The following is a 25,418-nucleotide window of genomic DNA, read 5'->3' as shown; positions in this document are numbered from 1 at the left end:
GAATTGGTTCACTATAAGAAGGTGGGGGTAAAATAGTCATTTAACAAATGAAATTGGGGTTAAACTTGAATTCCTCTCTCATTTCCAAATTCTCCTTTTGCCCTCCATCGCTCTTCTCCTCTTCTCTAAACCTCAAATTCTCACAAAACGCCGATTCACTTCGTCGTCGTCGTCGCCTCATTCCGTTTTCCTCAACATCCAATTCTCTCATTCCGTCATCGAATAACGGATTCAAATCAGAAAATTTTTTCAAAATGCAAGTTGTCCTACCAATTTTGAATTCATTTTTTATTATTTCTTCAACTGATTTAGATTTCATTTTTTAAGGTTTTAAACGTTAGAAGAAAATACAACCGAAGGTCTCGACGGAATACTCCAAGGCTCTGATCGTGAGTCATTCCTATTTTTTATTTTGAATTTTAATTTACGATATTTCTATGTAGAAAATGTGATTCTAAATGCATATTATTTATAGTGATGTATATTTTGTTTAACTGTAGAAACTGAAGTATATTTTGTGTAATTGAAGTACCTATTCTTTGTTTATAGTGATGTATATTTTGTTTATAGTGAAGTATGTAAGCCTATTTTACCTATATTGTGATAACATGATTACAGTGAAGTGCTTATATGATTATAGTGATGTATATTTTATTTATAGTGAAGTATGTGAGGTGATCTAGTAGTATATTTTGTTTATGGTGAACTAGTAATATATTGTGCATATAGTGAATGTTTAAGGTGAAATATTTTACCTTTATAGTGAACCAAATTATGGTTATAGTGAAGTATATGATGCATGCCTTATAGTGTTCTGTTTTTACATTTCGGTGAAGTATATTGAGCATATAGTGAAGTATATTGTGGTTAAAGTGAAGTATTCCGTGCTTATAGTGCACTATTTTTTTATTTCAGTGAAGTAAAACGTGCTTAGAGTGAAGTGTTTGTAATCCGTGTTTATAGTGCACTATTTTTACATCCCAGTGAAGTAAAATGTGCATAAAGTGAAGTATTCCATGATTAGAGTGAAGTGTTTGTGATGCATGCTTATAGTGAATCTATTTTTTTTCATCTCAGTGAAGTAAAATGTGCACATAGTGAAATATTCAATGGTTAGAGTGAAGTATTTGTGATGCATGCTTATAGTGATCTGTTTTTTCATTTGAGTGAAGTAAAACGTGCTTAGAGTGAAGTATTCCATGCTTAGAGTGAAGTGTTTGTGATCCTTGCTTATAGTGGACTATTTTTAATTTCAGTGAAGTAAAACGTGCTTAGAGTGAAGTGTTTGTGATCCGTGCTTATAGTGCTCTATTTTTTCATCTTAGTGAACTAAAATGTGCATAGTATGAAGTATTTCATGGTTAGAGTGAAGTGTTTGTGATGCATGCTTATAGTGATATGTTTTTTTCATCTCAGTGAAGTAAAACGTGCTTAGAGTTAAGAATTCTATGTTTAGAGTGAAGTGTTTGTGTTCCTTGCTTATAGTGCACTATTTGTTTATTTCAATGAAGTAAAACGTGCTTAGAGTTAAGTATTTCATGGTTAGAGTGAAGTGTTTGTGATCCATGCTTATAGTGCTCTATTTTTTCATCTCAGTGAACTAAAATGTGCATAGAGTGAAGTATTTAATGATTAGAGTGAAGTGTTTGTGATGCATGCTTTTAGTGATTTATTTTTTCATCTCAGTGAAGTAAAACATGGCTAGAATGAAGTATCCAATGGTTAGAGTGTATAGAGCGTAAAGTGAACTAATAAATGTTAAGAGTGAAGTGTTTTACCTTTGCAGTGAACCAGTTTATGCTTAGAGTGAGGTATACGATATATGTCTTATACTACCTCCGTCCCCCAAAATTTGCTACACTTTGACCGGACACGGGTTTTAAGAAATGTAATGGTAAGTGAGTTGAAAAAGTTGGTGGGATGTGGGTCCTACTTTTAAAGTATTAGTTTTATAATAAAATGTTAGTAGGAATGAGTTAGTGGAATATGGGGTCCACTACTAAAAATGGTAAAAGTGAAGTGTATCAAATTTTTAGGGACGGACCAAAATGGTAATATGTATCAAATTTTCAGGGACAGAGGTAGTAGTATTTTGCGTTTTCTAATTTCAGTGAAGTGTATATACCTTAGAGTGAAGTATATGATGATTGTTACTATGGTGAGCGGGAACAAGATTGGAAATGTATATCCTAAAAGAAGCAGCAAGGGAATACTCCAAAGGCTAAGATCAAAGAATTGCAGCGCATTAATGTTGTTGGAAGCAAACCATGAGTCATTGAATAACTTGGCGAAAACATCAAAACATTATCAAGAATGTAGCAACAACATGAATATAGATGTGGAAAAATGATTGTAAACTACAAGCATTCATCACCATTTGTATGAAACTGATATGGTTCATAATATGTGTCATTTAGTTCAATATAAAGCTCATCCGTTTCAATAAAATTCAATATTATGTTAGACTATTTATCACTGCAGAGCATATTTGCTTCACTATTGAACATATTTACTTCACTGTAATTCACTGTAAAGTTATTATACTTCACTATAAGCATATAATAGTTCACTATATGCACAATATACTTCACTGTAGTGTAAAAATAGTAAACTATAAGGCATGTTCAATTTACTTCACTATATGCACAATATACTTCACTAAAAATGAAAAAAAACAGTATACTATAAGACATGCACAATATACTTCATTTTATACTCAATATACTTCACTATATGCAATATACTTCACTTATTAGATCACAACTTAAAATTGTGATCTAATAAGTTTTGGTATGAAGTGAACAACTATCGTAGTGAACTAAAACAAGTATGTAGTGAACTACACGTATGTAAGAAGTGAACTAAAAACAAGTTTGCAACAAAATAAACTCACTTAACATGTTGTTTATAGTGAAGTAAATGCGATGCTTGATATTTCAGTGAATAATATTGTTTATAGTGTACCGATTTTCATTCTAGTGAAGTATAATGAAAGTATAGTGATGTATATAGTGCATATAGTGTAGTAAATATGATGTTTGATATTTGAGTGAAGAATATTTTTTATAGTGCACTGTTTTATCATTTCAGTGACGTATATTAAGTATATATTGATGTATATTGTGCACATAGTGAAGTATATTCTGCATGCCTTATAGTGTACTATTTTTCCATTTTAGTGAAGCATATTGATCATATAGTGATGCTATGATGTTTATAGTGAAGTAAATATTGTTCGTAGTGAAGTAAATATGATGTTTGATATTTTAGTGAAATAAAGTGAACTATTTTTTTCTTAAAGTACACCATCTTTGATAATCACATAATTCAATTCATGAGATGGTGAAATCAACTCTTGTGATGAAATATTGAATTAGGAAATCATGAAGTCAACAATTGACAATGGAGAAACCATCTTTTGCAATGATACACAGATATAGTAGATCATGAAATCAACAAGTGAGATGAAGAAATCAGCTCTTGCAGTGAAGATTTCGCAATTGACAATGGAGATTGCTGAGCGTGAGCATAAACGATGAAGATTGCAACAAATCAGCATATGTCTTGCTATATCTTGTTGAAGCATTGAAATTAGTCGAGGAAGAGGGGGTTATATTGTTGTTGCAACGCAGCGCCACGTCGACGGCGTCGGAGACCTCTTAGTGGCTGGCGGTGATGGATGTGAGGGATAAGAAGTTGTAGAAGGCGGAAGAGGAGCAAGAGAAGGCAAGAGCGCGGACATGGAGGTCTGCCGGTGCTGCAAGCGGCGGCGGAGCAGAAGAGGGCATCGCCGAGTTTGATTTTGTGTGAGCACTTTTGCGTGAGATTGTGTGGTTCTACCATAAAATTTGGTTTCCAATAATGCCCTTATTCTATTTTTGTTAATTAAATAAGAAAGATTTTTTTCCTTTATTTTTAGCCTTTGGATTGACATATTGTGTGGCTGAGATTTATTCTCTAGTTATTTCTTTAAAATTAGTTAAATATATATATATATATATATAGAGTTGTGATCAATGTCGAACCAATTTTAAAGACCGAACTAGAGACCAAATCTGGGCCATTAGATCTAATGTTTTTGATGAGATGTGCTGCTGTGTAAATTTTTTCTGCTTCATTACAAGCTCATTTTACTTCATTCTATAGGTATATTACTTCATTCCGTACGTAATACCTTGAAACTACAACATGTTTTTACTTGCTTCCAGTAGGTTTTGAAATGATTCACCATATGCTTCATTCAAATTCATTGACTTGAGTTTTTACTTGATTAACATTTTAAAATGCAATTTATTCAAGTGGGTTTATTACTTCATTCAGAAACATTATTACTTCATTGGATAAAATTTTTACTTCATTCCAATAGGATTTCAAATGCTCTACACATACTTCATTCCAATAATTTATTACATTATTCCATGTGTTTATTAAACCATATCAGCGCCGTGGAGGTGGTGATAGATATTGTAGAGAGAAGAATGGCACGCGACGGTGAAACCGCATTTACGTACTGGAATGAAGTAATAATCCTATTGGAATGAAGTAAAAACCTTCTGGAATGAAGTTAAATCTTCGTAACATGTTAGTATGACTTATTTACCTTCGGATGAATTAAAATAGGCTCGTGATGAAGGCGAAAATAATTTATAAATTTGTGTATCTCATCCATAAAAAATTAGATCTAAAAACCCTAATTTGGTATGATTCGGTGGTTCGGTCTTTAAGAGTGGATTTGTGGATAATGCAACTCTATATATATATATATATATATATAGAGTCTTAATCCATCCAAAAATACCTCTTAGTACAAAAATGTAGGACAATTTTCTGCCATTGGATATACTAAATAACGGATATGATCGATTCAAATTTGTAACAATGTTGTAGCATAACTAAACAAATTTTGGTCATTATAAGGGTAGTTTGGGTACTAACAATAAACGAGTCATTTGACCATTTGCATTGCATTCATTATGCTCAATTAATGGGATTTAATTAGACACTTTCCAAATACTCCATATTCCCGCTACACCTAAAAAACGCAACATAGAAGATTATGACGGACGATTCACGCGACTCTTCAAGATTCGCCAACGCTACTCTCCGACGATTTGAATCTAGACATCGTCGGCAACAATGGTTGAAACTCGGGGTTCTGCAACATCAAGCAAAGAGGGGAAAGGTCAGTAAGGGTTTTGATTGGGTGTTTTCTTTTCCCGAATCTATACAATGCTGAAAACTGATTTCTGGTTGCCACGATTTATACTAGTTTACGAAAGATCTACAGCGTGCCGGAAGACCGAAGCAAAAACGGAGCCCGCAAAAGGTATTATTTGGTTCATATTGTTGAATCCTTATGTCTACAACTTGCATGCTGTAAGCCAATGCGGATAAACCACAGTGATGATGCAATTGAATTTTTGGAAGTGTGAAAATGTTTGAAATTTTGGGCCATTAATTGTTTGGAGGCAGCGTTTGTTGATAAAATAGAACATTCCAAATTACATACAAATGATAAAAAAATACTTTCTGCATAAATTATGTTGAATTATACTGTGGAGTAATGATAAGATAGAGCTTCCCCTAATTTTTCTTTTAATTCTGATTATTATTCAAAGCCGTTATGCATCGAAAGCCACCTTGAGCAATGTTGAGGGACGCAATGTTATCAAACCACACTCGTCAACAGCTGACGGAGATGCATCTGCTGACATTCTGAACAAGGACAAAGGTATAACATTCTTAATCAATACTGTGCTCTGCAATGACATACTTGGCATCTTAGTATGTCAACTATATTTGATATAGTTGGCATCTTAGTATGTCAACTATATTTGATAGTTAAACTGTAGTCCATTAAAAAAAACCAATATGCTAGTATATGATCAAAATAACATGGTTTACAGATTGGGCATTAGTTTGAGTTAGATTAAATTACGATGACATAAAAGTTCTAATCGTATGACATGTGTGGCATTTAATCATGACACATATCTAATCTAATCCCACTGATTATGTAGCAATTATATTTGATTTTCCACTATATTTGCTATTAGTTTTGTTTTAACCTATCAAGTTGTATCTATAAATTTTTTTATTTCCTTAATAGTCCTTAAACATGATCTATTTGTTGATTCTGAATGGCGTATCTAGGTGTTTATGTAATAGTGTATATTGTTGTTGTCTGGTTTATATAACAAGTTGATATATTTTCTTAATCAATTATTGCAAAGAATCATTTTTTAAAGTGGTTTAGTGTTCTATTCTACCAGATTAGGAAAAATGGCGAAATAAGAAAGCTTAATTTATGATGGGTGGTACTCGAAGACAATCTATGCAGTACTTGGCATAAATTGCAATGTTATATATATGGCATGTTTATTTCCAATTATAATTTTGTTGTTGTAAACATGGTTATATTGTAAATGATGTACTAGTTAAATGTGTTGATTATACTCGAAAATGAATTTGATAATGAGTGTTTACTGTCAGGGCAAGCTGTGAATGAGTTGTCTGGAAATGGTATAGCATTGGAAGGTTCAGATACTATGAGCAAGTGTACAACACAAAAAGTGAAGAAGCCGCTGTCATTGAATTTGTTGCATGCAATTTCAATAAGTAAACAAACCGAAGCAACAAAGAGATCAAAGCTAACCGGTGGTACAGTTGGAAGCAAAGGTAATATATGAGGAGTTATATGAGTTAGTTCCTAAAAACACCTCAACAACATCTGAAAATCTATGTTTTTCAGATGTGGACAAGGAATCAAGTGCCAAGAAAACCACAGGTTGTGGTGTTGAGCACGAAAAGAATAGTTCTGATAGAATCCCTGAATCAGACAAGAGTACTAACAATGAAGGTATTTAGGTTATTAGCATGGAAAATAATTTACTGAATTTGTATGCATTTGTAGCTATATAATTTGATTTTATATATGTTGGTTTATGTTGATTTGCAGATGTTTTTGGTAAACAAACTGTTGAGGATACGACTGTCAAGAAAACTAATAACAAGGGAACCTCTTGTATGTCTGGTATGGTACAAGAATGATCTATCTATGACTTAATTAATGTTTTTTTTTTTTTTATATTTTGAATTTTTGAATGGATGGTTTGTGCATATCATATGATTTTGTAGGTGGGGAAAAAAGTAAGGTAACAATGAAAAATGTGTCTTTAGACCAAGTTTCCGGCAAGGAGATTGTTGAACAGACCATCACAAAAGGTATTTTGGCGAGATATAAATCTAGTTTGACCTATATGTTGATACTAATTGACGTACTTCACTAGTCTCAGTGATGGGTGCTTTTTCTTTGTGGGACCACTTTTTTTTGTAGATATTGTTGGTGAAAAAATTGATGGAGATATGGCTGTCGGTGAAGCTTCTGAGAAGGGATGCTCTGGTGTGTCTGGTATGATATAGGAATGATTTACTTCTGATATATTCCAATATTATAACAACAACTAAATTCAATGATTATTGTATTTTAAAAAGGTACAAAGCGTCCACGTGAAGATGTTTTAGATCGAACTGCTAGCCCAATGAGCAAGATCAGTGAAAAAAGAGGAAAAGGAAAGGTTGTTGTCCATAATGATACAAGTGAGAATGTAGTTGCACCTGGAGTCAAAAAGGGTAAAAAGAAAAAGGAGTTTGAAACAATGAAGTTGAAGATTAGTCCTACTTACATTATAGAGGTGATGCAGTCGTTAAACGAGCGACAACGTGCAGCAGTAGATGAAATGGGCTTTGGTCAGCTAATACATTTTGGTATAACTGAAATTCCAGGAAAAATGGCGTACGATCTTCTTCTGGCATTCAATAATGTCACATGCACACTCGCACTCAACAGTCAACCTTTACAAATATTCCCAGAAGATGTATATGTCACATTGGGACTGTCTATAGGGGGGACCGTAATTAGAAGGGTAATTAGGCAAACTAAGCAGCCATTTATGGATGAAGTAGCACGTAGAGTGTGCAAAGAAAGGACGCAAATGGTTCCAGATGACTTGATTAATGAGATGCATACGGATAAATCAGGGGGTGAATGGTTTAGAAAGTTGTTTGTCCTGATAGTTGACACAGTACTGATTGGTCCTTGTGGCGATGGTCGTTGCAGAACTCAGATAGCCCATATTTATGATGATATATCTATTGTCAAGGACTACAATTGGTGTGCCTACACGCTCGACTCACTGGTTGTAGGTCACAAAAACTGGAACAAGAATAAGAAAAATCCTTTTAGTGGACCAGCAGCTTTCTTAGTAGTGAGTATTGTCTTAAATTATTAAAAAATGTAAATATCTTCAAACTAATACCATATTGTTAAATCAATGCAGGCTTTCTATGTCGACCGTGTGTTCCACCAGACACTCCTAGTGTCTAGAGTCTTCCCAACTGTGTCAGGGTGGACTAGTGAGCTGCTACGCATAAGACAGAAGATGGAGGTCCAAACTGGGTGTATTGGGCGGGGAAGTGTGATTGAAAGAGGAGATCCAGAAAAGTTGCCACGACCCACTAAAATTGTAGTTTTGGAAGTTGAGGACAAAATAGTTGAGAACCCTTTATCAAAGGCAATGGTGGCATTGGCTGAGGCGGAAGAGGAGGCAACTAAAGCGATTCAAAGTCTTCTCAACCGGATCAACGATGCTGCTGCACTAATTGAAAATATTGAATCTTTTCGTATTGCAGCAACCACTGCCTACAAGATGCTGGGGGTGGTTCCCAAAAATGGCAATGAAGACGAGGACACCTTGGAAAATTTGAAACAAGCATTGACTAAGGAGGAACTAGACACTCCTGAAATTCTCGTTGTCGTGGCGAATATGATGAAGGTTACCAATGTACTGAAGAAGATGGCCGAGGTTGGGCCAACATTTGACATTGGGTTCTCTTTTGGAAGAAATAATGTAAGTTGAAGGCTAATCTAACATTTTGAATTTTGGAAAACATGACCTAAACGGTGCTGTTGTATGACCTTTAATGCCTGTTACTATAAGATCCGTAAGATAGGCTGCTAGTATATTATGACTCATAAGTTGCTTTTATATGACGTTGTTGGCATGGTTGTATTTTGGTGAGGGTAATAGATCTAGTGCTGGAAAGCATGACCTAAATGGTGCTGTTGTATGACCTTCAACGCCCGTTAATATTATGTCTGGTTATATTATAACCTAACATACACTATTTTGAAGACATATGTGATGTTCTAATATGCTGTAAGATATGTGTCATATTTTTTACTAGCAAAATATGATGTCATTGCAGGATCAGACTGGAAATGATATTGTAATGTACCAAGCACAGGATACTAATAAAGAAGATAATATCATCGATCATGATGCACTGAACGGTGAAGAAATCAAGGTATGTGCCGTGTCATAGTCAATATTTATTAATTATTTATTTAAAAGGAATGATCCAAAGACGGTAAGACGCTAATTCTATGATACAATACAGTGGTGAATGTTTTGACTGAGTTGGTCTTTGCAAGGCTTGACATAATACATAACCATTTTTTGTTGTGTTTAGTGTATATCCGACCCCACAACGTTCACTACTATTGGAATGAATCAAAACACGGATGATACAAAATCATTTTTAAGTATTGGCTGCTCAGCAAGACCTGGGGTTGGAACGAAGGTACATTTTGTTTACTGGAAAATCTTCTAGCAAAATTGATGTTTTGGTTATTTTTCTGGGGATGTGATTTTGGGCTGAATTTAACATGAAATGAGTACTAGGAGGATGCTAGCAATGTCGAAGAAATTGTAAAATCAGCTATCGAAGCTTTCATGGAATGTGGTGATGATGATGATGATGTAGTATGCTTGGCTTCTATGGTGAACAACTCAGTGACTAGGTTTGGGAACCAGATAGTGAGCACAAGGATCGATAAGGTAATTAGAAATACTGCAATGACATTACAAATTATCCTATTGATTTTTTTTCAGGTTAAGTTTGTGAAATGATCAGTTTATAAATTTTGTTTAGGGTAAAGCAATACTAGTCGAACCTGAGGTGAAAAATCCAGTTGATGCACCCATGGATTTTGAGGACAACGAAGCTGATTTTGTGACGCCTTTTTCAAAGAAACCGAAGCCTAAAATGTGCAACGAATTAGGCATATGTGATACTGACAATGTAAGTGCCATTTAATGAGTTGTTGTGCTGCTAGTCATGACACATTTATGGCTTTAATATGTTCTCTAAGATGACTGAACAACCCTACATTGTCCTATACTTACGTGGTTAGCCAAAAGATGATGCGGAGAATTGGAAGCTGAAAGTGAGAGCAAGAGCTGAGATGAAGTTAAGTGATGCAATGCGTTCCCCATACTATGAACGTGCTGGGGTTTGGTGCCCCTTGCACAGCGGAAGACTTGTACAAATAAATAAATCAGATACGGATCTATTTGACCGATTATGCGATTAATCAATTCACATGTTAAACAGATAATTGCATGCTAGAACGCAAATAATTCATGCTCATAGAAAGTAAATCCTAAAACATGAATTCTACGGTTTAGAGTTACCGATTTGATTCTCCAAAGAATCGTCGATTGCTCGCGCCTTCTCCACGTGATGATCTTCAATACTATACCACAGATCTTCTGACTGGTTCCCGAACTGTATCTCGATATCAGGGTGGGCTGATCTTATCAAAATACTAGGACTCGAATAAAGAAGACAGAAGAAATCCTTTTGGGAAAAGGAATAGAATTCGAAAATTCCTACAGCTGGGAAGCTGAAATTTTCGAAAATTACAAATAATGAAATTGTGATTCTTCTGTCTCCTTTATTCTCCTATTTATATTAAGTTCCTTTTGGGCTCAGACAGGGATCTATGGAAGGTTTTGGATATGGGCTCGCCCAATTAGCTTTTTACTAATTAAATTGAACCCACAATTTAATACAAGCTTATATTGGAATATTACGAGCAGCCACTACAGAAGTAATATCGCACTCCCCATCCAAATCCGAAATTACAAGTAATCCGGGTTTCCATTATTTATATTATTTATTTCCCGCGCTTAAGATATAAATGTCCATTAATTAATTAATGTCTGCTATGGACTTAATTAATTAACATCTTATTAATTCCAAGAGTGGACTTAGCAAGAAACACTTATTTATTATTCATAGAGTAATAAAACTCCAACTGGCCAGTTTCCCGAATAATAAAACCTTGTTCAAGCTCCTCTTGAGGACATTATCAAACGAGACTCACCTCGCGCACGATTCAACATAATAGCAATCCTAGCACCGCTAGATATTAATCACCACTACCCAATATATCAGGATTATTGGGTTGCGAAAAACCCGCACCATTTGATAAGTCAAAGTAGTGCATAATCAATACCGTATGCTCAATGCTAACGTATGTAGATTAAGAAATAGTATTTTATCAAGACCTAGTCTTTCAGTAGATAGCATAAAGACACGTCTTGCTGTTAGATCCATTCAGTGCTATACCACACCAACGTCATCTTATTTCAGTAAGGCTTAGAAATAATCGGACTGACATTGCAACCTTTCACGATAGGTAGTCTAAGCCTATCTGGGTTGTGAAATTCTTCTTTTTCTTTTGCAAAGCATTGCATAGAACCGACTGTGTTACCTTAAAGTGGACGACGCCCACAACCAGTCTACTAAGCAAAAGACTTAGACTTTGTTTGCTTCTTATACATTCAAATGTTTATAAAACATCTTCTAAATGCACAAGCAAACACAATGTAATAATATACTGATTCTATTCGTGCGAAACTGCTCGAATAATACTGAATCGGGTTAAAAGTGGATTATAGAGTTTTACGTATACAAGCAAGATTCTATTCGAGCGAAATTGCTCGAAACATGCTTTTCAATATACCAAACCTAACAGAACGAGCAGTGAAGGTGTCAAACAAGCTTAATCAAGATGAAAGAATGATTTATTATTGGCTTATGACAACGCACAATGCAAATGAGTAAGTTGCTCTAAAATCTGTTTAGGAACTCATTAATATGTTCCAATAAAATTGAGTCACTTGTTGCACAATTGTTTGTTAGGGATAAGCTTGTGTATGATGATGATGTTGTGGAAGTTCGGATTATAGAGTTCATGTCGTTGTTCCCACATACTGAGATCTCAAGTGGTATAGTTAGTGCATGGTGCTCAGTACTGAACAACAAGGAGGATATGAAAGCTCATTCGTCACCGAAAAGACTGTTTTTCACAACTTACCCTGCAGTGAGTAAATAAAACATCTCTCTAATGCTACTGATTTATTATTGGTAAGACGTAATTTTGGTCACAACTTGAATCGCATGCAACAACTTTTTTTTTTTTGGTGTCACGGTGCAGCTTTACACGGTTGTGAAGGTGTCTGCAGAGGTTGATGAAGAAAAAAGATTTAATACTTTTGCGATGAACCTTAATGAGGAGGTTAGAGAAATACCAAACTTCAAATGGGGAGACATAGATCTGGTATGGTCCTTAAATATCTAGCACAACTTTTTTTTCTTTTCTTGTATAACAATGTGACATATTGACAAGTTCACCGGTGTATTTCGGGAGACAGGTCTTCTTCCCTTTCTGTGTATTTAAAAGAGACTACACTGTGTGTTTCTGTTTCGCAAGAAAAGCAGTTGTTATCATTGATGGCTCGAAAGAAGGAGATGATCGTGACTTGAGATTGAATTATGGTGACATACCTGGAACACTGGTAGGTATCACAAACACTTACTTGCGTACGATTTATTGTTTAATTGTTTGAATCATGATTTTCAAATTGTGTTTGGCAGAGGGCGTTCTTTTGTAAATATTTAACAAAAATTGGATGCCACATTCAATGCAAGGCTGTTGTGAACGTGCCTATACATAGGATGAAAATGAGTTGGAGAACAACCGATAATGTTGAGGATCGTGGTGTGTATTTGTTGAGGCACCTGGAAGTCTACATGGGTGAGAGAGAAGGCCATTGGAATTGTGGTCTATCAAACAGAAATAGGGGTGCAATCCAGTATTTAAGAGCTAAATACTGCTGTGCGTTGATGTTGGCCGATAATAATCACAGTTCATTTTTTAATAAAACAACGGCATCCATACATTACGCAAATGACAGCAAGACAATGAAGATAGATGTTGAGAAGATGATTGCGAACTACAAAGCTTCAGTTTTGGATTAGTCTTGAATTCTAGATTCATAGACGGCTACATCGACATTTTTGTTTTGAGATTTCAGATTCTAGAATTTTCCACGTATCACATTGGTTTGGTGTTGGGATATGTCATTTGGTTTGGTGTTGGATATGTCATTGGATTTTATGTTTGACATCTTGTTATATGTGATTTATGAGAATTAAGTTTGATTTCGAATTGGATTTTAAGTTGTGTCTTGACAATGCAGATGTGTTGCTACAATGTAGTATGGGTCACCTAAAATACAAAAATACAGAACCAAGCATACAAAGGTCATTTTTAGGTCCGCGTACGCTTATTTTTATGTCATTATAATAAGGATGAAATAAAATGATCGTAACATGACCTCAAACCCAAATTTTATAATATAACCAAAAACGTCTTTATAATGACCCATCGTGTTTTTCTTTAATTATTGACCATTAGATTGAAAAATTTTGGTCATGATTTGTTCTGGAAAATTAATATGTTAAAAACTATACACATAATAATAAAGAATATAAAAGTATTATTCATTAAATATTATTTGCATCGAATAGAAAGAGAAAAACATATTATTAAATTCAAACATTGAAATTATAGTATATTTTAACTAAACAAAGCTTTATTTCGATAGACAATGAGGTTGGTGTAAAAAATTGTAGACTAAACCACATCATCCACAACTATACACGTAATAATAAAGAATATAAAAGTATTATTCATTAAATATTATTTGCATTTTGACTGAAAGAGAAAAACATATTATTAAATTCAAACATTGACATGATTGTAAATTTTAACTAAACAAAGCTTTATTTCAATAGAAAATGAGGTTGAAGTAAAAATTGTAGACTAAACCACATCATCCACAACGTTAATAAATTCAGAAAAATCAATAGTGATGGTATCATCACTAATCTTAATGATCAAATTAGAGACTAAATACATATCATTCTTATAACGTATATGAGTCAGTATAAGAAAAGGTCTGTATACATGTCATTCTGATTACATATACGAGTCATTAGAGGGACATATACGAGTCATTAGAGGAAGAAAATATCCAAAAACTACCCAAACAAAACTAACATCTAAGATAACAGGGTGGTAAACAAAAATTTCTCACAAAATGAGCAATCTGAAAATGATAAGTAGTACAGAATTAAGTCATATTAGCTGATGTCTAGTTCAAATTACAAAAAAAGGTCTGAATGGTTAAAGCCAACATCAAATTGTTCCAAAAAGAGTGATAACAGATGGTTTGATAAGGAAAAAAAAAAAAAGAAAATCTGCAAATGCATAAAATCAAATTTCAGACTCCCTTCTTGATCTCCGAAGTTCTTTCTCTTTGATTTTGTCGCAATTCCGTGAATCGTGGTGACCCCACTCATGGCATTTCTTGCATTGGCGCAAAGGTTTTTTCTTTAGCCGCATAGCTTTTTCTAACCTTGGTTGGAGCCTACTTGCATGTCCCTTCGTCTTCACAACTTCAGGAGGATGAACTTCAACAACAAGGGGTTTCTCCCCACCATAAAAAGACTCAATACGCTGCTTCTTTTGTGCAGCTGACAATACCACACCATCGGCAAAAATCTGCTGCCTTGCATCACGAAGTATAGAAGTCAATTCATGGGTTTGATCAATGTCGACAGAAACAGCTTGGTACAAAGACAACATTTCACCCAACAAGATAGACGAAGCCTTCTTCTTCTCATCCACATAGACATGAGTAATCACATCTTCACTGTCAACACCATGAGCTGACTTTACTAGTGGGGACTTTAACCATCGACCTCCAATCAAATTGTCAGGAATCAACTTAAAGTTTTTGTGTTTCAACACAAGGAAGATGTGACAGCATACAAGACCAGTTCTCAGAAACATTTTGCAACCACAATCAAAGGCAGAATCTAATTCTGAGTATGTAACATTCCATGTGTTTGAGAAATGATCTAATACCTTGTAGATGTCATGAGTAGATTCATTTGATATCGCCAAAATACTGCAATGATTGTATGCCTCCAGTATTTGGTCTTGAATTTCCTTGAATGCACTGTCAGTGAATATTGTAGAAGCATACTTCTCAATAGGCCACTGTGTTTTCAATGTCGATGTGGTATTAGCATCCATATAATCAAGCTTTGCCGTTTGGTGTCTTTGAGCCTCCAAAGCATTGTTGAAGTTCATTAAGAACACAACAAGGTTGGCTTTGGCCTTGCTATACCTCTTGAAAAAACTATTCTGGGACTCAGAAACAGGGGTTGTCTTTATCAAAGAACTAGCAGGAAAGTCTCTAAAGTATGCTGGAACCCAATACTGTCTTGATCGAAACATTGTAGAAAACCAATCAGTGTCTTCAAGTCCATATTCCTCCATAATCTTATGCCAAGTGTCTTCAAACTCGGTGGGTTCAATCAACTCGGACCAGACACATGAGTTTAACTCCTTCTTAAAATCTGCATCACCAAGCAATGATTTTGGGACCTTCTCAGCAACTTTTGCCATGATGTGCCACATACACCATCTATGACGTGTGTTCACTAGGACCTCCTCGACTGCAACCTTCATTCCCAAGTCTTGGTCAGTAATGATCAATTTCGGAGCTACACCCATGCACTTCACAAACTGTCGGAATAGCCAGGAGAAAGAGTCCGCACTCTCACTACAAAGAAGGCTGGCACCAAATGTCACAGCTCTTCCATGATTGTCCTTACCAGTGAATGGAGCAAATATCATAGAGTACCTAAAAAAAAGATTCTTTCTAAAATCAGGCATGTTATGTTAGTTTGACACCATAGAATATCAAACAATAGGCCAATTCAGAAAAAATGAATGTCATTCCATGAAATGTAGAACTAAATGTGAAAACAAATAAGCTTACAAAAATGCACCTGTTGGTTGAGTAAGTAGTGTCAAATGAAACAATGTCACCGAATAGCAAAAAATTCTTCTTTGATAGTGGATCGCACCAGAATAAATGTGACATTCTATCACTAGAATCGACCTTATATTCGTACGTGAAGGCGTCACAACTTTCCTTCTTCTTCCTTAGCTCATCTAATATCATCTGAGCATCATGTCCTTCAGCATATCTCCTAATGTCTTGGGTGTAATTGCGAACGTCCAATACAGTACACCCGACCGACTCATATCCACCCATCAATTCAGTCAACAATTTAAATGTTAGTGATGGACCAATATTGACACCGGCACAATCGGTAATAAATTTTTGGTGGACATCGTCAAGAACTCGATTGAGCCTCATGAATTTCTGGTGGTTTGGAAGTACCATAGGATGATTATGTTCTTCATTCAAATTATTGATTACGTAGCCTCTGTCGGAATCAAACTTGAAGACAACCCTAGCATTACAGCCGCATTTCTTGGATTTACATCTGCGTTCAGCTTGCTTGTCTTGCACTCTTTTTTCACCTTCTCTACTACACGCCATATAAAACCATATGGTGAGTTGATCAATTTTTTTAGAGCCGCACTTGATGGTATCAAAACCAACACGTCGCCCATAATTTTCATAAAACTGAATTGCCTTCTCCAATGTGGGAAAGTTACGACCAACAAAGGGTTTTACTTCGATAGGGCAATCAGGGGTATGTAAATCTGAAATAAACAAAAATAGAGCATAAGAACACAACATAATAACGGAAGCGAGATGTGAAATCCGTTATGTGAGAAAAATGCAGCGAGCGTATGCAAAAAAACACATGCGACCAGTTAAACAACGATGACAGATTGCATACAACGAAGAGCATAACTACTGTATATTAAAGTCAAAACATAAAAATAAAATATAAAACTTATGGCATAATCAAGAAATAATAGTGAAATAAAAACAAATCAATATAATTAACCTCCATAATTTGTATTATCAACACTTTCATCAGATGAAGAATGATTGTCACAGTGCGGCAGTGGGGTGATCCCATCTCCATTAATGTGAGTCTCGATAGAAACAAATCTGCAAACAATTTATACATTCACAATCACATATCAAATGATACAAAAAAATGAACAAAAGAGAGAGAAGCTCTGAAACAGGATATATAAGAATATTTCAATCTTTGGATGATAATTCCTAAAATTAAGATTTTAGGTGAATAAAAAACTTACCAATAGAGTGATGAAGGAGGAGATGTAAAATGGAAATCTGGTAGAGAAACTAAAAACGATTATGAAAGAATAGCTGAAGATTATGAACACACATTCTGAAATGGGAAGTTAAAAGATATTCATATTTTATGGAAGAAGGTGAAAAAATCGCTGGAGAAGAGGATGAATAAATTGACAGATATTCAAGAATATAGAATCAGCTGAAGAAATAAAAGTATAGGACGTGAATCGTGCTTAGGAATTTCACGCAGATATGAAGTGAGAGAAAGAGATGATCATGGAGTAATCATACTGCATGATTAAAGGAAATTCCATAACAAGACAAATGTATAAGTTCCATACTAGCCTTACACGATTATTTTTAATTAAAAATGGGAAAGAAATGAAAATATGGCAGCCTTCAGATCTTGTACTAAGATTAAACTAACGGCAAATCTCATGGACAATAATTAGCCTATGTTTGGTATTAGGATGGATTTTTGTATTGATTAAAATCCTATATATATATATATATATAGTAGTGATATAGGGCAAGTGCCCATTAAGCACATAACTAGAGAACAAATCACAACCATAAGATCAAGAAAATCAAGGGCTAGTATTTACACATGTGATTTTCAAATTTGAAGTTCACTCTATCACAGATTTACTTCACTATAACAAGGCGGGGGTATAATGGTCATTTCACAGACAAAACTAGGGTTACACTCTAATTAGTCTCTCATTTGTGAAAATCATCTCTCCTGCTCGATTCTCTCTTCTGTTCTCTTCACTTCTTTTCATTCTCTCATGGTCGATTCATTCTCACTCAACGTCAACGCCGTTGCCGTTGCCTCATTCTGTTATCGTCAACATTCCTACCGATTTAGAACTCAACGTTCCGCTGATTCAACATCGAACAAATGTAATCAAAACATAAAGATTTCTCAAAATGTAAGAAATCATTCCTACCGATTTAGAACTCATTTTCCATTAACATTTCTTCATCTGATTTAGAGTTAATTTTATTTTGTAGCTTTTAAACATCAAAACATGAATACAACAGGAGAATCCGACTGTATACTCAAAATCGCCAATCGTGATTTATTCCTATTTATTGCTTTGATTTTCTTCATTTCAGTGTAGTTTATTCTGCATAAAGTGAATCAGTTTATGCTTAGAGTGAAGTATATGATACATGCCCTATAGTGTTTTGGTTTTTGTGATTTCAGTGAAATGTATAGATCTTAAAGTGAACAGATAAATGCTAAGAGTGAACTGATAAATGCTAAGAGTGAACTGATATATTGCTATGTTTTTCAATTCAGTGAAGTTAAATGTGCTTAAAGTGAAGTATTCCATGGTTAGAGTGAAGTGTTTATGATTCATGCTTATATTGCTCTGTTTTTTCATTTCAGTGAAGTAAAACATGCTTAGAGTGAAGTATTTCATGGTTAGAATGAAGTGTTTGTGATCCATGCTTATATTACTCTATTTTTTCATTTCAGTAAAGTAAAACGTGTTTAGAGTGAAGTGTTTGTGATCCATTCTTATATTGCTCTGATTTTTCATTTTAGTGATGTAAAACATGTTTAGAGTGAAGTATTTCATGGTTATAGTGAAGTGTTTGTGATCCATGCTTATAGTGCACTATTTTTTCATTTTAGTGAAGTAAAATGTGCTTAGAGTGAAGTATTCCATGGTTAGAGTGAAGTGTTTGTGATCCATGTTTATATTGCTCTGGTTTTTCATTTCAGCGAAGTAAAACATGCTTAGAGTGAAGTATTCCATGGTTAGAGTGAAGTGTTTGTGATCCATGCTTATAGTGCACTATTTTTTCATTTCAGTGAAGTAAAACGTGCTTATAGTGAAGTATTTCATCGTTAGAGTGAAGTGTTTGTGATCCATGTTTATATTGCTCTGGTTTTTCGTTTCAATGAAGTAAAACGTGCTTAGAGTGAAGTATTCCATAGTTAGAGTGAAGTGTTTGTGATCCATGCTTATAGTGCACCATTTTTTCATTTCAGTGAAGTAAAACGTGCTTAGAGTGAAGTATTCCATCGTTAGAGTGAAGTGTTTGTGATACGTGTTTATATTGCTCTGGTTTTTCGTTTCAGTGAAGTAAAATGTGCTTAGAGTGACGTATTCCATAATTTGGTTCACTATAAAGGTAAAATATTTCACCATAAACATTCACTATAAGCACAATATATTACTAGTTCACCATAAACAAAATATACTACTAGATCACATCACACACTTCACTATAAATAAAATATACATCACTATAATCATATAAGCACTTCACTGTAATCATGTTATCACAATATAGGTAAAATAGGCTTACATACTTCACTATAAACAAAATATACATCACTATAAACAAAGAATAGGTACTTCAATTACACAAAATATACATCAATATAAATAACTATGCATTTAGAATCACATTTTATACACAGAAATATCGTAAATTAAAATTCAAAATAAAAAATAGGAATGACTCACGATCAGAGCCTTGGAGTATTCCGTCGAGACCTCCGGCTGCATTTTCTTCTAACGTTTAAAACCTAAAAAAAATGAAATCTAAATCAGTTGAAGAAATAATAAAAAATGAATTCAAAATTGGTAGGACAACTTGCATTTTGAATTTTTTTTTTCTGATTTGAATCCGTTATTCGATGACGGAATGAGAGAATTGGATGTTGAGGAAAACAGAATGAGGCGATGACGACGACAGAGTGAATCGGCGTTTTGTGAGAATTTGAGGTTTAGAGAAGAGGATAAGAGCGATGGAGGGCAAAAGGAGAATTTGGAAATGAGAGAGGAATTAAAGTTTAACCCCAATTTCATTTGTTAAATGACTATTTTACCCCCACCTTCTTATAGTGAACCAATTCATTCTTATAGTGAAGTAAAATCTGGATCAAATACATGACTAAGTATCAGCCCTTGATTTCTTGATCTTGTAGCTGAGATTTGTTCTCTAATTATATACTTAAGGGGTACTTGCCCTATATCACTACTCTATATATATATATAGAGAGAGAGAGAGTTGTGATCAATGTCGAACCCTTCTTAAAGACCGAGAGACCAAATTTGGGCCACTCATTTTTCTTAATGTTATGGTTATGATTAATTTAGAATTTATTTAATATTTTATTAAAATAAAAACTTTTTAATTTATTTTTAATTTATTTTTAAATTTTAAAAAAAATTATTATTATTTTAATTATTATTTTATATTTTTTTTAATTTTTTTTATTCGATAAAAACTTGTTGGAGTAAATAATGAACTATATTCACTACATAATGAACTAAATGAATATATGTTATGAAGTAATTTTTCGCATTTATTATATACTGAATTTACTTCAACTGAAAGATAATTATGTCATAACACATTATGAAGTAATAAAATAATAAAATGAAGTAATAAACTAATGAAATGAAGTAGTAAACTAATGAAATGAAGTAATAACATAACTGAATGAAGTAATAAACTAACGGAATGAAGTAATAGCATGACTGAATGAAGTAATAAACTAACGAAATGAAGTACTAAACTAATAGAATGAAGTAATAACATGATTGAATGAAGTGATAAACTAACAGAATGAAGTAATAACCGTAAACCCAACTGAAAGATAATTATGTCATAACACATTATGAAGTAATAAACTAATGGAATGAAGTAATTACATGACTGAATGAAGTAATAAACTAACAGAATGAAGTAATAAGTAACAGAATGAAGTAATAAGTAACAGAATGAAGTAATAACATGAATAAATGAAGTAATAGCACGACTGAATGAAGTAATAAGCTCATAACAATAACATGACTGAATGAAGTAATAAACTAACGGAATGAAGTAATAACCCTAAACCCAACTGAAAGATAATTAGGTCATAACACATTATGAAGTAATAAACTAATGGAATGAAGTAATAGCATGACTGAATGAAGTAATAAACTAACGGAATGAAGTAATAAACTAATAGAATGAAGTAATAACATTAATAAATGAAGTAATAAACTAATTGAATGAAGTAATAGCACGACTGAATGAAGTAATAAGTTCATAACATACATTCATTTAGTTCATTATGTAGTGAATATAATTCATTATTTACTCCATCAAGTTTTTATCGAATAAAAAAAATTATAAAAAAATTTAAAAAATAATTAAAAAAAAATATAAAAAATAATTAAAAAAAAAGTTTTTATTTAATAAAATATTAAATTAATTGTAAAAATAATTATAAATTTTTTTTAAAAATAATTAAAAAAATATATAAAAAAAATAAAAAATTTAAAAAATAAAAAAAAAACGTTTTTATTTAATAAAATATTAAATTAATTGTAAATTAATCATAACCATAAGATTATGAATAATGAGTGGCAAAAATGATCTTCCCAAAGAGTGTGGCTTAGAAGAGAAGCTTTGTAGAATTATCTATAAAATGCACCATTACTATAGAAAAGCTTATGTCGTAGAGGTCCAGATTCAAGCACGCTTACAAGGACGTAAATGGTGATGTGGTGTAAAAGTTTACACGGAGGAAGGAGCGGTGGAGCGGGCGTTGTCGTGGGGCCGCCGATTTGAGAGAGAAGAAGAGAGAGCAGTGGACGGCGGCGGGCGTGAAGCTCGCGGACTAGCTGGCGAGGTACGGTGGTGGAGCCGCTGGGCGGGCGTTGTCGTGGCGCCGCCGATTTGAGAGAGAAGAAAAGAGAGCAGTGGGTGGCTGCGGGCGGCGGTTTTAGGTCGGCACGGCGGCGCCGATTAGGGAGAGAAACAAAGTGATAGAGAGGAGAGAGAGAGATATATAGGTTCAATTTCAACATTTACTTTATTAGACTATGATTATGTATTTTTAAAATGAAATTCTTCTAAATAAATAACTAGATTTATATATTAATTTATTAAATATTTTTACAACCCTTTATTATATTAAAAATATTTTACAATTATATTTAAAATGTATATTTAATATTTAAGATATATAATTTGTAAATATATCTACATTTAAATTTAGTATAAAATAGTTAGAATTAAATTGATTTTAATTTATTTTATCATAAATAATACTAATATTTATTTAATTTTTGGCCATACATCATAAGTATGCTAAGTCATCAAAACCAATAGTGTTGAATATTAGTTTGGTACTTAATATAATATTTGTTGTAATTTTTTTTTCTATTGAGATGTTTAGTTTTTTCTTATGGATTGTTATTAAGAGAGCATTATAAAATTTTGCTATAATTTTATTTAGAGGAAATAAAAAATAAATTCCCTAAACTTGCACAGCACAACGATATTATATACTCTATTCAACAAATGTAAAAAAATTAACTACACAAAATGAGGAGATATACTCATCGGATAACATTGTGACAAAATAATTTTTGTTGTGAGTGTACTCTTTATGTAAAATAATAAAATTAAATTAAATAGATGTGACAAGGTTAACAAAAATATAATGCTTTACACATACATACTATATCACACATTAAGTATTAAAAATACTACAAGAAATAAATATTAAATTTGTAATATTAAAAATAAATATTAAATTTTGTCGTGGAAGTTATGACAATAGAAGCTTAATATTAAATTTGTAATATTAAAAATAAATATATTGAGGTAGATAAATGATAATTATAAAAATAAACAAGAAACATGTTAGATGAAACACCTTATTTAATTACGATAAAAATATTTTCCAAGTATACTATGATTTGATGAAATACCGTATTTAAAATTATTTATTTTAGTGACAAGATTTTGATAATTAAGCAATATCCATGGCCAAAAATTAATTAAGCAATAAGTTAAGCAATATCCATGTCCAAAAATAATTGTTAATAAAATATAGTATGCAACAATAATTTGTGTTGTACTGAATAGAGAGTAATAAACTTAGTCAATTTCTCAATTAATATCACACACTAATATTATTTTTGTGATAATAAATGTAATCTATTAAACTAAAGTACATAAATTAATTAATGAAAGTTTCGAATTATAACAAAATTTAATTACTATTATGTTAGAATAAGATTTAAAGATTGTGGATATTTAAATAAAAAAAAATTAACATGATTATAAGTAAATAAAAAATTAATATATTAATATTGAAAAAACTAAAATACCAAACCTAAAATTTCAAAAGCTATCATTTTATAATTATAGTGAGATTCGAATATTCACTTGATGTATTTATGGAGTTAGTTCCCAATTGATTGTAAAAGTTAATTATAATAAGTTTTATATTACTAATTATATTTTGTTAGAGAAGTTACAACTCTAATACGTTTTGGATTATTGTAAATTTTGAATATGAAATTTAAGTGTATATATGTAGTTAATTTCCAATTATTCGAGAACTAATTTATAGTAAGGTCTATGACACTAATTATATTTAATTATAAAATAATTATAGTATTCCTGTTAATCTTAAATGAAAAAATTAGTTTGTTAAAAAATTATTATAATAAATGCTTATAATTTATATTTTTAAGGTATATTTGATTATGATTTCATCAATCTTTTTAGTATACTTATATAATTTATTATTTTATAAAATATTATTATTATTACTTTTTTATTTTAATTATAATAAATCAACCAAACCAAACTAATCACCAATTTTTTTTTTCCTTTTGAGTTATACCAAAGTAGCTGAGACATTATAATAAGTACTACTACTAACTACAATTTCAACTTTAAGGGTTTTTATATTATTTATTGGTAATTAAACTCATTGTGGTATAACTAAATTGTTGTAATAAATATTTGTAGATATAACTAATATAATAACTAAATTATTTATCATATTTTATTCAAGATATATACCCATAGGTATTATTATCTATTAACTTAAATTCTGTTAAAGCGAGTATTTTAATTGTGAAAATTTTACTGTATTTTAGTATTTGCTTGCTCATGTTGGCCTATTTCTAAAAGGCCTATTTCTAAAAGGCTTGTTTTTAGTCATGGCCTATTATTATGCTGTTTATTAAAACGTTTTCTATAAAAGTGTATTTGAATTTTTATATTTGATTTAAAGTACTTTAATCTATTTTCTCTCTCTTACTTTACTCATTTTTATTTTCTTCTCTCTTATTTTATCAATTTTTCTCACTTACTTTACTAATTGTGCATTAAAACTCATGTTGTTTTGAATGTTTATATTTTTGTAATACGGAGAGAGTAGATTTCTAGGGGGTTAAGGGACTAAAATTAGATGATTGTCCAAATATTGTAAGTAGGATTTCCAAATTATCTGATTTTACTTTTTGGTCTTTACTTACGCATATTGTTTTTTTCATTTTTTTCTATATTTATTTTTTGTAAACTCTTTTGTCCCATGCATAGCATGGGTGTTAACACTAGTTATTGAAATATACTACTCCATACCATTGTTTTCATCATCTCCTGCATTGCTATACCCATCCGCTCCTTTCCAGTTACCTGTATTCCCTTATAAGACCTTAACTCCTCTCCCATCAGCAACATTTTCTGTTGTTGCCCTCTCATATGTAGATTCTTCTGCCGCAAGCCCATTTGCATCAGATGCCATATATGCTTAGCTTTCTTGACATTAGTAATAACAGGCAGTGGAGCAGACATTTGGACCTTAATTCAGGCCCTGATGCTGTGGAAAGTGATGTTAGGGAGGAGATATTGCCTCTTTTGTCGGGCCAGCATGCTGTTAGCCCTTCGCAAGGTCTAGTGGAGGAGCAAGCTGGGATGTTATCTGTTTCAGGTGGTATTTTGAAAAGTAATGAGCCTGACGGAGGCTGGGATAATGAGATAATCAGAAGCAAGCAATCTTCATGGTAGTAGAGCATAAACATCTTTTTCTCTGCATTCCACTATGAAACACTAGTTGATTTGGGATGGACTAACTTAAAGTTGTAATAGGAAACTTTTAGTGCTAAATCATTGTTAGATGAAGATCTTGTAAGTGGGGCAAATAATTGTCCTTTACTGCTTGGATCTGTATGCCTGAGTGATTTACTTACCTCTGTTCTTTCAGTTTATTTGAGAGCACTATCCAACTAAGTACAACATTGATTTTGGAGCTTGAGTTCACTGTATGTGCTTTTTGCAACTTCAAATGCAGTCAATAAGCTG

At 32.8% G+C, this 25,418-nt stretch overlaps 2 protein-coding genes across 2 annotated transcripts; one reads left to right on the top strand and one right to left on the bottom strand.

The window, feature by feature from the left end:
* Window positions 1-5,032: 5,032 nt before the first annotated feature.
* LOC125193683 (uncharacterized) lies at window positions 5,033-13,233 on the top strand. The gene is made up of 20 exons (XM_048091527.2): window positions 5,033-5,182; window positions 5,270-5,326; window positions 5,619-5,731; window positions 6,493-6,678; window positions 6,752-6,859; window positions 6,959-7,033; window positions 7,138-7,224; window positions 7,337-7,411; window positions 7,495-8,267; window positions 8,340-8,909; window positions 9,268-9,366; window positions 9,532-9,642; window positions 9,744-9,899; window positions 9,994-10,143; window positions 10,256-10,423; window positions 11,899-11,969; window positions 12,052-12,232; window positions 12,347-12,469; window positions 12,564-12,707; window positions 12,787-13,233. The coding sequence occupies exons 4-20, from the start codon at window positions 6,549-6,551 to the stop codon at window positions 13,168-13,170; spliced, it is 3,405 nt and encodes a 1,134-aa protein (XP_047947484.2). The 5' UTR covers window positions 5,033-5,182; window positions 5,270-5,326; window positions 5,619-5,731; window positions 6,493-6,548; the 3' UTR covers window positions 13,171-13,233.
* Window positions 13,234-14,470: 1,237 nt separating this feature from the next.
* LOC125194711 (protein FAR1-RELATED SEQUENCE 5-like) lies at window positions 14,471-24,845 on the bottom strand. The gene is made up of 4 exons (XM_048092948.2): window positions 24,772-24,845; window positions 17,035-17,141; window positions 16,057-16,783; window positions 14,471-15,908 (listed from the first exon to the last, which is right to left on the bottom strand). Exons 1-4 carry the CDS (start codon window positions 24,843-24,845, stop codon window positions 14,471-14,473), a joined length of 2,346 nt encoding a protein of 781 aa, XP_047948905.2.
* Window positions 24,846-25,418: the final 573 nt, after the last annotated feature.

The sequence above is a fragment of the Salvia hispanica genome, chromosome 4, assembly GCF_029641045.1.
Source record: "Salvia hispanica isolate PSC_SH4W2 chromosome 4, Shi_PSC_v1, whole genome shotgun sequence".
NCBI lineage: Eukaryota > Viridiplantae > Streptophyta > Magnoliopsida > Lamiales > Lamiaceae > Salvia > Salvia hispanica.
This window is presented reverse-complemented; position numbering and strand designations above follow the sequence as displayed.